Source organism: Trachymyrmex septentrionalis, unplaced genomic scaffold, assembly GCF_001594115.1.
Source record: "Trachymyrmex septentrionalis isolate Tsep2-gDNA-1 unplaced genomic scaffold, Tsep1.0 scaffold107, whole genome shotgun sequence".
Lineage (NCBI taxonomy): Eukaryota > Metazoa > Arthropoda > Insecta > Hymenoptera > Formicidae > Trachymyrmex > Trachymyrmex septentrionalis.
The window spans coordinates 840,360-854,685 of record NW_017304196.1 but is presented as its reverse complement, the minus strand read 5'-3'; the positions used below and the strand labels follow the sequence as shown (position 1 = coordinate 854,685).

General features: G+C 33.6%; 3 protein-coding genes across 4 annotated transcripts in view; 2 read left to right on the top strand and 1 right to left on the bottom strand.

Annotated features, from left to right (window-relative positions):
* Positions 1-6,031, top strand: LOC108746874 (membrane-bound transcription factor site-1 protease). The gene is made up of 12 exons (XM_018483935.1): positions 1-944; positions 1,044-1,385; positions 1,471-1,655; positions 1,881-2,178; positions 2,325-2,476; positions 2,731-3,011; positions 3,082-3,184; positions 3,287-3,545; positions 3,631-3,905; positions 3,973-4,250; positions 4,410-4,683; positions 5,633-6,031. Exons 1-12 carry the CDS (start codon positions 405-407, stop codon positions 5,988-5,990), a joined length of 3,345 nt encoding a protein of 1,114 aa, XP_018339437.1. The 5' UTR covers positions 1-404; the 3' UTR covers positions 5,991-6,031.
* Positions 6,032-6,499: 468 nt separating this feature from the next.
* Positions 6,500-8,374, bottom strand: LOC108746648 (protein RTF2 homolog). The gene is made up of 3 exons (XM_018483552.1): positions 8,128-8,374; positions 7,212-7,595; positions 6,500-7,009 (listed from the first exon to the last, which is right to left on the bottom strand). The coding sequence occupies exons 1-3, from the start codon at positions 8,194-8,196 to the stop codon at positions 6,611-6,613; spliced, it is 852 nt and encodes a 283-aa protein (XP_018339054.1). The 5' UTR covers positions 8,197-8,374; the 3' UTR covers positions 6,500-6,610.
* A 28-nt stretch (positions 8,375-8,402) lies between these two features.
* LOC108746625 (V-type proton ATPase subunit C) overlaps positions 8,403-14,326 on the top strand; it is a 9,347-nt gene continuing 3,423 nt past the window's right edge. Inside the window, exons 1-3 of one of the 2 annotated variants that reach the window (XM_018483532.1) lie at positions 8,403-8,875; positions 10,006-10,330; positions 12,656-12,811. In XM_018483532.1, the coding sequence (XP_018339034.1) occupies positions 10,042-10,330; positions 12,656-12,811 (445 nt within the window). In that variant the 5' untranslated portion in view covers positions 8,403-8,875; positions 10,006-10,041. The remainder of the gene's footprint in view (positions 8,876-10,005; positions 10,331-12,655; positions 12,812-14,326) is intronic. The other variant, XM_018483525.1, reaches the window with a different exon arrangement.

Below are 14,326 nucleotides of genomic sequence, written 5' to 3'. Positions count from 1 at the left end.
GTTCACAATTAAAATGCGCTTTGAAAAATCATTTAAAATGATTTAAAATATTTCCCGCAGATGCTTTTGAGGTTAAGACGTGAAGAATGTTATTAAAAAGACCGAGCACTTGTTCGTGGCTGCTTTCAGGATAATTTCGAATTGCTTGAACTATCGTTAATTGATCTAAAGAGTTGATTTCAAGCTGCACCACGAATCAATTATAAACTATTAATTCTTTATGATTACTGAAATGATGAATATTGAAAGTGAATACTGAAAGAATGCTGATTGAATGACGAATGTCCTATATTATTAAAGGATAAGTTACTCATGTTATCATTTATAAATATTTTCACGAAATCTTAATATCTGCTTTAACTTTGGCTAAGTATGAAGCATAGTTCTCAGGCAGAATTAATAGTATGAAGCTGCACACATGTTTGCTATACATCTTGTTACTTTTGTTCTGCATTTCTCATGGGTCAAGCAATAATCACTTTAACTTAAACAATTTTAAAAAATATGACAATAGTGATTGCAATGCAAAATTCTCACTGCATGAAACATCTGTTTCTCCAAATTCCTGTCATGATGCTCATGATGAAGAAGTTCAAGTCACCTTTTCTTCTAGTATAGTCGAAAATGAGTATATAATCAAATTTAATGGTTATTATAAAGCACATGCACGAGAGAATTATATAAGAGCCGTGTTAAATTCGTCTAATATTAAGAACTGGAAAATCATACCGCATAACAATGCAGTATCCATGTATCCTAGTGATTTTGATATTGTACGTTTACAAGAAACAAATAAATACGATGGACTCAGAGCTTTAAGTAATCATCCACTTATAAAGACTGTGTCACCGCAGAGACTTATACATAGAACTTTAAAATTTATTAATATAACATCAAATGATTCTGATATCTTAGAATATAAAAACTTTGAAAGAAGAATCAATGTAAGTTTTGAAATGTATAAAAATAAGATAACTATATACGTCTAAATTTTTTATATTAAATCATATATCTAATGTTATTAAGGAAAAACTTAATTTCAGAATGTTCAGTCTGGGCAATCGGCAAATCGACATACGTCTCGAAAGTTATTAAGAGCTATACCGAAGCAAATTACTTATATGCTCGAAGCTGATGTACTATGGAAAATGGGTATTACTGGAAAAGATATAAAAGTAGCGATATTTGATACTGGGCTTGCTGCTAGTCATCCACATTTCAAAAATATCAAAGAAAGAATAAATTGGACGAATGAGAACACTAGGGAGGATGGCCTAGGCCATGGGACATTTGTGGCTGGTGTTATTGCGTCATCCTCCAGAGACTGTTTTGGTTTTGCTCCAGATGCAGATCTTTATATTTTCCGTGTTTTTACAAATGATCAGGTACCTCTGTCCTTCATGCTTCTTTTTTATTTGTAATTTTAGACTTAAATTTGACTTAAAAGAATTTGTATCTGAAATATAATAGGTGTCGTATACCTCTTGGTTCTTGGATGCATTCAATCATGCTATACTTCGCAAGATAACAGTGTTAAATCTGAGTATTGGTAGTCCAGATTTTATGGATCAACCATTTGTTGATAAAGTATGGGAGGTTACAGCTAATGGTATTATTATGGTATCGGCAATTGGAAATGACGGACCTTTATATGGGTAAATAAAATAATAATATAATTTTCTTAGAATTTATTTAAAACTTCATATACATATTATACAAAATCTGAAATCGCTTCTCTATCTTCAAAGTAATCAGTTTTTCAAGATTTAGATCTCAGTTATTTTTTATTTAAGTTTGAGTTATGTTTCTTCGATTTATTATATATTTAGAAAAACTATGACTATGATTAATTTGTATATCACGGCATTTCATTTGCACAGCACTTTAAGTAATCCTGCCGATCAAATGGATGTGATTGGTGTGGGAGGTATTAATTGGGATGATCAAATAGCAAGGTTTTCTTCGCGCGGTATGACTACTTGGGAATTGCCTTATGGATATGGTAGAATCAAACCTGACCTAGTCACATATGGATCAGGAGTAAGAGTATCCGCTTTACAGAATGGATGTAGAAGTCTTTCTGGTACCTCTGTTGCTAGTCCCGTTGTTGCTGGTGCAGTTGCGTTATTAGCTAGTGCATTTATAGAAATAAATGGATCTAAAACTAATAAAGAGAAGGTAATTACGATTTTTTATACTTATGTATTAATACAAATATTGTTGAATATTGTACAGAAAGTGATTATTGTAAAAAACTAATTTCTATTGCATTTTGTGTGTGTGTGTGTGTGTGTGTTTAATAAATAATAATACATATTTTTAAGGTAACACCGGCAAGTATGAAACAAGCGTTAATAAATTCAGCCCGTCGCTTACCTGGAATTAGTATGTTTGAGCAAGGTGCAGGAAAATTAGATCTCTTGCGGGCGTTTCATTTTTTACAGTCATATATTCCTATCGTTACACTTCATCCAAGGTAAGTTTTTCTTTATAAATAATGAGAAAACTACTACATGATAGCTAATGAAATTTTTTACTTGCTACTGATATTTGTTTAATTAATTAATTAATTCCGTTGATTTATTAATTATAAATATTATTTATACACATATAATGCTATATAATAATCGCGTATATTAAATGATTAAATAATCAGACAAAATAAATAGGCAATATCGATAAAGTTTGATTACACAATGCAATAATCGATTCTTTATTTTTGTTAATTAGCTACATAGATTTGACGGAATGTCAGTATATGTGGCCATACTGTACTCAAGCTATATATCATACTGGTATGCCAACAATAATCAATGTAACTATAATAAATGGTTTGGGTGTGGCTGGAAATATAGTAAATCTTACCTGGCATCCATATACTGGTAACGGCAATGGTGAACATATTGATGTGGCGATAACATATAGCGATGTCTTGTGGCCATGGTCTGGCTGGTTAGCAGTCGCTATAACAGTCCCATCAACGTCTCACGACTGGCAGGGCATTGCACAAGGTTTAAACATTAATTTCATTTTTGATAAATTGATTTGTATTTATTAATAGCAGATTACATTTTTATACAGGCCATATCTCACTCACGGTTGAGAGCGATGGCGCAGGTAAACCACGGCAATCAACTGTAACACTCCCATTGCAAGCAAAAATTATACCTACACCTCCTAGACAGTGAGTAAAATTAATACTTTCGAACGTGATGTACCTAAAAATATATATTCGCAAGAATACAAGTATTTAATAAATTATCTATATCTCTTATTGTTTCTTTAGTAAACGTATCTTGTGGGATCAGTATCATAATTTGCGATATCCACCCGGATATTTCCCTAGAGATGATTTGCGCGTAAAAAACAACCCTCTCGATTGGAACGGAGATCATATACATACTAATTTTAAAGACATGTATCAACATTTACGTAATACCGGATATTATCTTGAAGTACTTGGCCATCCGTTCACTTGTTTTGACGCAAGAAATTATGGGACTCTGCTTATTGTAGATACAGAGGAGGAATTTTTTCCTGAAGAAGTATGCATTTATGTTTTACGTAAAAAATTACGTACTTTCTGTATGTTTACTTATATATGCTGACGTGAAATGGTTTCAATTGTAGGTGACAAAATTAAAACAAGATGTGGAAGAGAACGGTCTATCAGTAATTGTATTTGCAGACTGGTACAATGTAGCAGTCATGCGAGAAATTAAGTTCTACGATCAGAATACCCATCGGTGGTGGATACCTGAAACCGGAGGTGCCAATATTCCAGCGATAAACGATCTGCTTTATCCTAATTGGGGTGTAGCATTTAGCGACGAAGTACGAAACGGTCAGTTCACCCTTGGCCAGCACGCGCCAGTCATATTTGCGTCTGGCACTACGTTAACTAGGTAAAATATTTTGTACATAGGGAACTTAGTTTAGATTGTATACAGCACATTTTTTATATTTATTCAGATTTCCAAAGGATGGAATCGTTCTGTATGCAGATTTATATGATCAAGGTCAAGAGCTTCTGGAAAAAAAATCAGGAATATCTACACTTGTACCAATACTCGGACTTTTACAAGTGACGAATGAGAATGATGTTGAAGTGGCATTTAATGTTAAATTTCATAATGAAATACAAGCAGATCAGAATAGTGAAAAAAATGTCAAAGATCAGACGAGTACGTCCGGTAGACTCGTTGTTTATGGAGATTCAAATTGTATTGATGACAGCCATTTACAAAAATGTATGTATTACAAAAAAAATATTAATGACAAAATATTGTAAATATTGATAAATATTTTACGTTAGAAAACATTTTAAATTTTCCATTTCTTGAAACATTCTGAATTGTACAATTTCATTGGATATTATTTATTGAAATGATATTATTATTCATATTTAGCTTGTTTTTGGATGCTCGACGCTATTTTAGAGTATACAACGACAGGGTACGTACCTACTGTTTTCATGGATGAAAGTCAGAAAAAGCACAAGACTGTTAAAACGACCAGTAATATAGAGATTGGAGAATTACCATATCGAATGAAGGAAAATCATTTTAGTCGTCATAGTAAAGTATTAATAACTAACGGACCAGCAGGTAGTTTTAGATCTCTTCCGTTATGTACCACTCTTATCTATGCCGTTCCTGTACCAGTCAATGAATCTGTGCCAATGTAAGTAATTTCACACGTATATATAAATATTATTTTAATTCCAGATACATTTCATAAATTTGCTCAATTTTTTTTCTTGTTCCTATATCTGAAAAGTAAATGCTAGAAGAAAATATTTTTAAATTGTATTCCACTTACCTTATAATTGTAGCAGAAAGAATAGAAAATTAGAGACTATAACTAAAAATAGATAGCTCTTATTTAATCTTTAGACAGCTGACATTTTTTCATTAAAATATATATATATATAGTGATTCTTTTTTCTCAAAAATTTTGCTATATAAGTAACATACACATTGCGCAAAATTTCGAGATTTGTGCAGAGCCACAAAAATAGCTTTCCTAGCCGGGAACATACGATCAAATATAAAAAAATGTTTATTTTCTCTATGTTTATATTCATTTATGTTATTAATATTACGGTTAAGGTTCGAAATTTTATAAATCTATGCTCAGAGTTGGTATCGCTGTGTGTGATTCTCTAATTCTGAGCATAGATTTATAAAATTTCGAACCTTAATCGCAATATTAACAACATAAATAAATATAAACGTATAGATTTAGAACTTTCCTTTACCCAGAGCAAACGACGTGGACGTAGAAAGTTTGTAGCTCCTTTTTTTTATTGTTTTTTTAATTTATTAAAAAAAAATTTTTTTTTTCTGGTTTTATAATTTTTTACTTTTTTGTATATTTTTTATACGTTTTATAATTTTTATTTTTTAATACATACACACATATATTTAATACATTTAGTATTTAAAATACAACTAAACTAATAGTAAAATTAAAAGTAATGGTATTTTAACTCAAACTCAAGAGCCACAAAAGTGGCTTTCCTAGCAGTCTAAAGGTTCAAGTATTCAAGAAATATTCTATCATTACTAATTGTTTCTAGATTTTTGCGAACATCTTGAATATTCCTTTTTTTTTTAATTTTTTTTCACAGAGAACTTTACAGGTCTCAGAAGATAGTTTCTGTAGGAAATACCATGAGCGCAGCAAATTCAGTAATGCAAGATACGGACACTTTTTGGATTAAGAGACGAATTGGTGGTGCTGGTATCTCTACATTGCAACATCTTGACACTGATATTACGGCTTATGACGCAAAAGAAATTCAGGAAGAATATGTGATTGTACACCAATGGAGTTACGTAATAGTAATAGTTATTATAGTGACAATTATCATGTATCTGTGCAGTTATTTGGGATTGAACAGATATTCGCGCAGGAAACGTGTTATACTGAGAATATTTGGAGCCATTCGAGCCTTGGTTGTGCGTAGGATACCTATACAAATGTAATTTGATAATTTTGCAAGAATTATGTATTGTATTTAAAACACACATAGTCAATATAATTTTTTTAAATAATTGGAATATATATTTAAATTCCAAGAAATTTGTATACAAATTAGACTATGTGCCTTTAAAACATACAACGTGAATTTGTAGATTATGTAAATTATTTTGATATAAAAAAATTACACGTAATTACAAAAAACAACGTTATTTATTGGCTTTCTTAAACTAATGAGATAACATAAATAATATTAAATTGTACATTTCGCTTATTATATGTTTTAAAGTCTTTAACCCCTTCCCCCTCCTAATCAGTATTCGCTCTGCAACTTTCTTAATTGATAGTCGTGTATTAAATATTAATGTATGTTTAATTTAACGTTAGCATAATTGAACAATTTTAAAAAAATCAAAATTTGAAGAATAATAACATTATGTAAATGAAATATGTAAAGTTGTGAAAAATATTTGTTATAAAAAATTTTTTACAACGTAATTAAGAAAATGTCCGGATTCATTGAACTCGCACATACTAATTAGAGCTAAATCACAAAATTATAATGTAAATCGTTTTTTACATTTTCTTTCTAAGAATATAATTTATTAACTGATTTATATATACATTAATTATAAAATGGATTATAAGTAACCCAGTGCGCTCTATCTTGTTCTGTTGCAGATTTATGAGTAGTAAAAATGCTTTTGAAAACTTCCGACGCTTTAGGATCTTTCGCAACGCTGTAATCGCTTTTAGCTTTTTTATAAGCAGGATCATCGGCCTCCTTGTGATTATTGTTCAATTTAGGAATTGCTTTATCCTCCTTCTTCATCTTTTTCCTGGACAATTCGTCCGTCTTCTTTTCTTCTGTTGAGACATCATCCTCCAATTTCTTCTTCTTTGACTTCTTTTGACTAGCTTTTCTAAGCACCGCTCGCTTCATCATGAGGTCCACGTCGTCTCCTTCTGCATTTAATATGACTACGTCCGTCTCTTCAAATGGTTGCTGACATTTGTGACACGACTGTAAAATTTAATTAACAATGTAAATAATAAAAAGGACATGTAAGAGTCGGTTATAAAAATCGCACAAATAATAAGTTAAAAAAGTTAAGATATAATATTCGACTATAATTAAATTAAATTGTGAAATTTAACATTTTTTTGTTGTAAAACTTATTCAGTTAATATTTATTTTCGTTATATAATTGAATATTTTTACTTACTGTACTCTTTACTTCTTTGAGGGCACGTTCACTCATTACACAGCCGCATGACCATAAGAAACAGAATTTATATTTTCCATTCATTTCCAAACCAATGACTGGGCAAATATATGGGCTTTTGCCTCCATTGTTGTAACAGTCTCCTTTCTCAGCTTTATCACCATCAAATGCTGGATTTGGTGTTAAATTGAGATTCCTTACATCTTTCAAGTTCTTAATATGATCAGCAGATTCCGGAAGGGTATTTCGATCTAAAAGACCTTCCAACACAGCTTCTTTACTGTACAGACGACCTAAGCCACAACTCACAATTGGTGATTGCAATGGTAATTGCCGTATCGTACAGTGCTTCCACTTAAAAGCTAATTCTGCTTCTTTGTCTTTCTGTAAATAGATATATACATACACATATAGATATGCAATATGAGTAATAATATACAGAAAATAAATAGACATTTTCTTTTAAAGTAACTTACATTAAAAATAATTTAAAGAGATTACGAAAAGAATAAAATCAGCTTAAGATTGCAGAATAAAAGAATAAAAAACCGAGACTGATATTGTAGTTGAAGTTTTTTTTTTATTGAACAAGAACTTTTCTTCTCTTGTTTCGATAAATATTAAATACATGTATTTAAAAAAACAAATATAAACACCTATAAGCAATAAGACTTATAAAGCAATGAGACTTAAGGTTTGTTCGCGTCTCATGCTCTGACATGTTGCTATCATGGATCCTACCAGAGAGGTTTCTCTCTGATCCTGCTCACTCCAACGAGCGCGTTGAAGTGAATAGAAGCTAAGAGCGTATTGGAACATGCGACGCGAACGAATCTTTAATATTTAAGATTTTGACAGAAATTTCAATAGAAAAATCGAACTTCTCTAAGCGAGGTGATAGACTTTCCAAATTTACCTGTTCTGGTTTCCTTTTCACCCTAACGAGCTCGTCCCTGCGAGGAATAGTGCCACCATCGCAACCCATGACGATGCTTCACGAATATCTCAATATATTATGTAAATATTTTCCTCTTCCTCTCTCGATTCCAACGAAAGCCAAGAATGGACAAGAATAGGATGAATGGAATACTCCAAAACTCGAGAGAGTATTATTAGTGAAGCGATGCGATCGTAAAAAAATGGCGGCAAGAAACGGCGGCAAGAAACGGCGGCGTCCTAACACGTCATCGTCTTCACGCACGACAGTGCTGCCAATCGCTTTCTTAAAATCACTTTCCTGTATGACGTAGATTCCTACATTTGTCCATTCAATTATTACAATTTTTTCCAATCGGTGCAGCGATAAATGACAATAAATAATGACGGACAAAAATGGGATTGTAAGCGCGGGACTCCAATCTCAATCGGTTGAATCGGCCGAAAAGGTTGGAAAAGGTCGAGTTGGCGGTACTGCGACGCGAGTCAGCTGACGGCACGGCGTTGTGGGGCCGCGGCGGCTTTAGTTGTCGGGCGGGTCGCAGGGCAGCAGCACGCAATCTGTCATCACGTGAGCGGTCACAATGGTCTCTAATGGTCCTGTCGTCGGCGAACAGCGTCGTCCAGCCTGCGAAATCCTCTGAAGTCTCCTCGGTGGAAAGCCGACCTGGCGACCGACCGTGCGACATCGACGACGGTAACGACGAGGAGGCAGCTATCTCCTGCTGGTACGTGGCTGGTGGTTACATTCATCTCGACGAGACGCACGCGCGGGCACGCGCCTGCCGTTTTCGTTCCCGAGGCGAAACGTTACGGATAAATCGACGTCGTCGAAAACGATCCGCAAAGATTTTCGGCGCGCGATTACCCGCATATAATTCTCGATTTTGATCCGCGTCTACGTTCACGCTCTTCCGCGCCCACCGCCAACGCGTCGCGCATTATCGATCCCTTCGAGAGGGCGGCTCGAGGTCCGCCGACGCCATTGGATTGGTGACGGCGGCTATTTTTCTTTCCCTCATCATGGGATTTATTCGTGTATTTCTTCAAAGATCTCATTCAGAAATCTCGTCCAAGGACGCGCCGTTCTTTGACGCCACTACCCGTCGCGGATAGTTTCCTTTTTTGTCTCTCTCTCTCTCTCTCTTTCGCTTTTAATTCTCTCGATATCGATCGGCCGTACATCGCGGGTCGTTCGTACGTACGGTCACGTGGAAAAAGCGCCTAATTACATAATAAGCGGACGCTCCTGCCGTGCCACACCCCCTTCCGTGCGGCTTATCCCGCGAATTTAATTCAGACGAAAGACTTCCATCCGACGACCACTCGGGTCGTCTATGGGTCGTCTTTCCTCGGCTCTCTACCTCGACCGCTGTCTGCTGCGCAAATGCAAGCGGCACGATGCATGACAGGATGGCAGCAGGTGGTTGTTTGGGAGAGATCAACCCTTTACATTTATTGAAATTGTAAAATGATTAGTTATATTTATTGAATGCAGCAATTAAAAGTGATATAAAAAGATTTTTGAGAGTAAAATTATTTTTTGTAATACTTAAGTAATTTAATATATTATACTTTTATGTATACTTAGCTCTGTTCTTTTTAACTGAACTTATTACACACAATTTATTCTTTCTTTTTTCCTCACCAATATAGAAAAAAAAAGAGAAAAGATGAGTCGTGGCAAAAAGTTTAGTTAAAAGGAACAGGTCTCTTATTGAATTTTTCATGAAAACAAGCAATTAAGTAATTACATGTGTACACTTAAAAACAATTTTTTTGTAATTTGTTTACATTTTGGAAACAAGGTCGTTTAAGAATTTTAAATTAACTGGTGGTTGGGATGTCACAATTTCAGGTTTATTAGAACTTCAGTAGCAAAACACATTCATTCATGATGACGGAATATTGGCTGATTTCCGCGCCGGGAGATAAAACCTGTCAGCAAACGTGGGAAACTATGAACAATTTAACATCCAAGCAGCACTCTCTATCTGTGAACTACAAATTTCACATCCCGGATCTGAAGGTTGGAACATTGGATCAGTTGGTTGGTTTGTCAGACGACCTAGGCAAACTTGATGGATACGTGGAGCAAGTAACACGCAAAGTAGCGACGTATTTGGGTGAGGTTCTGGAGGACCAGAGGGACAAGCTACACGAGAACCTGATGGCCAACAATAGTAAGTAGAAGAAATACCTCGTTGTCTCTTGGGCCTTTATATTCTTTCGACAATATTTTCCATATGATGGAGGAGTTATTTATCCAGGGGTCCAAACCGTTATCTGCATTTATATTCTTCTATTCCATTAATTATATATTTATCTTGTGATTATTAAACAATATTCAATCTAATTAATAATGTATGAAAGGCTGTCGATTCCATTTGTGAGCGAATATTATGAGATATTACACATTCATTTTAATAGTTTAAACTTATATTCTCTATCTTGATGGAGAATAAAAAAACAGTATATACGCTGCACTAAAAGATCCGAATTTATAGAATATTGCAATCCGCACTGTCCAATACAGTTTGGATAAGTGTGCATTGCGTATGTCATCTGTGATTTGATCAAATGGAACATAGAAGCAATTTTACGGATTATTATTGTTATAAAATATTTTGGACCCTTGCCAACAGGTATCGATCGATTGTCTATGCATCATTTTCTTATAACGCTCAAACTTAGAATAATACAGTCTGTTGATTAACTAACGCACCAATGAATACTATACACGACACGAAACATGCACACTACTTCGAGTTACCTTTTTTGCCAATGAACTTTGATATATATCAGTTATAATTACTCTAGATTTTACTTGATTTTTTGGAGATAATAATAAGTTTATATTTAGAGAAGTATAATCCCCATTTCTCCCCAAAATGCCCCATATCGTAGTTTGATAGAATGAAATAATTTTGTCTGTATACACAATTAGTACGTACAAAAAAATATGATATGTTGCATAATGTTAGAACATTTTGCATGTTTTAATAGTTTAACTAGATGAATACAGACAAAATTTTTCTGTAGTATATATATATATATGTATTAACATATATATACATGTATGATGCATATCATAGATTGAAAATAATTGTTTTAAACCTTTTTTATATTATCTATTTATGTATAATATAAAATAATTACATAATTAAAGTAAAATAATCTGCAATATATTTTTTAAACCAATGAATACTTTAATATTCTAATGTACTTATATATTTAATTATGTATTAAGTTATCTATGTATGTGATATGCTTCATATATTAGTACTTAGTTGATATATTCGTAGAATGCTTATTTATGTGTTTGGTTGTTTCCGTTTATTATCTATGACTGTCTTATTTCTAAATTTGTGATGTTGCTTGGCTTACCTTTTATTTAACTTTGACCACATTAACCCTGTTTCCCCACCCTTTTTATTATTTTATTAATAAATGCCCGTATATATGCACTACACAAAAGTTTGTATTAAGGTATAAAGGAAAAAAAGATGCGTCTCGAGACACGAATAATATATAAGATCACACATAAAAGACAAACGAAACAAAACACGGACAGATCTGTGGAATTACTAGACCACCACGCGTATCAGATAAAATTTTCCGCAGAACGCAAGAAGTTGCTTGGGTTACTGTGGTCACCAAGCTCTAATTAGCCACTACAAGATTTCATTTTCCTTGGTTCTGTTGTCATCAGTCCTTCTTTCATATTACTATCTGTTTGCGATGCACCATATAATTTCAAGTCTCAATGACTATTACTTTTTTACTTTCCAGTATACATTTTATGAATATTATCGATTATATTTTCTCGAATATTCTTTTTGTTGCTTAGTTTTTCTACTTCGTCTTTTCTACTTTATTTTTGCATTATATTGGAGTATTTAACGTTTAATAAGGTGATTAATACGAGAAATCATACTTTATATTTTATGTATATTAAACCAGAAATTTATATATTTTTAATTCTTTTCCGAACACATTCCAATTAATATATAAAAATTAATGATAATATATAGAAATTATATTAATAGAATTATGACTTCACACAAAGGAGAAAGCTTTTGATCGTATACATGATATAATTTACACATGAACCAACTAAATTTTTAATATTGTAGAAGAGTATTCAAAGTACTTGGTGATGCATTAAATTGTTTTGCAATGTTATTATTGAACATTGTATCGTTATGATTACTTTAGAAAAGACTGCTATTTATATTTTTATATCTACATACATTTTAGTACATTAATCGAGTTTGACCAGTTGATATTAAATTACCACTGAAGTCAACATTTAAATCTGAATTTCGTCGCTCAAGTTAATTAAAGTAAGATGATCGGCGCTAAATACTCCACACTTTCTTCTCTTGAGTTATTTTTCATTCAGTTTCGTCAGCATTGTCGTTAGGCATTTGCGTAGGAGACAATAATAGTTGAGCAAGACAATAAAAAAGATCGCGTGGAGATTGGGACTGGGCTGTAATGGATAGGTCAAACATCAATGGATGGGGAGAGCTCGAGCCCCGAAGGGGGTCCGGACACCCCGCCAAACACCCCTGTTACACCATCACACAAGACTACGATGGAGCATCACAGGCAGTGGAGGGAATTGGACAAGTCCGAACCAGAGCCGGCCGCCTGTTTAGGTCAGCATCATCACCAACATCATCATCACCATCATCACCATAGCTCCCATAAACATCACCACGATGGTCATTTCTCCGCGTTTGAAAAGAAGCTGTCGTACGATCTTCAGGGCATCTGTGATGTCAAAACTCAGACCAACAACTATACCTCGTCGATATATTCATGCTACCATGCCCATTGGTGCATTGCTTCTATACCCTCGACGCCACGCTCCAGTCCCATTCCTGCGAGTCCGACCCTCTCTTCCCTCTCATCGAACTGTAGCAGCGAAGGAGAGCTTGGGTGGCAGCAGCCGTTACGTCCGCGGACCATCACCGAGAAAGATCCAGATCGATCTACCCGCAAATCGGTTGGAGGTGATGATGACGACAACGACGACGATGACGATGCGGACCAAAACAACGACCAAGACCAAGACCATAGTGGCAATTTGCCGAATCCAGGTACCCATCCTGCCACTGGCCAGCCGATACGAGATCCTTCTCCTTTTTGTCCTTCTCCTTCTTGATACATAGCTGCAAAGCTTTGTTCATCCCGTGCACCACGTGTCTCGATCTAGCGACTGAATCATTATCATGTTTTCTTGAGAAGTAAATGCAGGAAAATTGAAAAAAACGGAGAGATTGTCAGAGTAGAGATACCTATTATAATTTACAGGATGGTAAAAATACGTTTGAAAAAGTCTGGAAATAAAATAGACAGAGAAAAGAAACTATTTATTTTAGTGTCAACTTCTATCATATAGTAAATACAATGCAAGTGCACTTGTAGTCTAATTCTTTAAATGTTAACTTTGTGTTTTACATATCTCTATATATATATACATAATGCAAAATTTTTATGAAAATATCTTTCTAATTTGCTCATTTTAATAAGGAGGAATTATTTATTGTTGAGATGTTTTTCATATTATTTTAATATTAAAATTACTATCTTAATCGCGTAATATATTTTCATTATATAAAATATAATAAAAATATTAAAAACGTTATAATCTTTTAGTAGCAAGGAAGCGGCCAAAATATATGACAATCTCTCTTTTGATAAAATAAATATATTTAAAATGAAAGCAATACATCTTTTTCGAGGTTGTAATAAAAGACGTTTTCTATTTTGAATTTATTTAATGAATAATTAATAAATCGGAAGCTATTAAAAGGAAAATTCATCATTCCGTAGCACATCCTAATTATGATGTGTGAGTGTGCATATCTTTTTTTCACAATTGATTTTCTTCAAGAAATTCCGCTGATATATGTTTGGTTTTTGGCTCGTTTGTCTTCACTCTTCCTTCCTCTATAAATTGGTTATGTATAATTATATTACAATTTTACATAACCGTTATATTAACGTATAAAAGCTCGATATCCCATTTTTGGTGGATCGATTTGTATATTATATATATCTAATTATCCACCAGACAATTTAGCTTTTTCTCCTAATTTTGCTCTTTTTTTATTTCTCTACAGATATATTTCGTGTATCGCTTTTGCTGTCATAAATTATAGCAACTT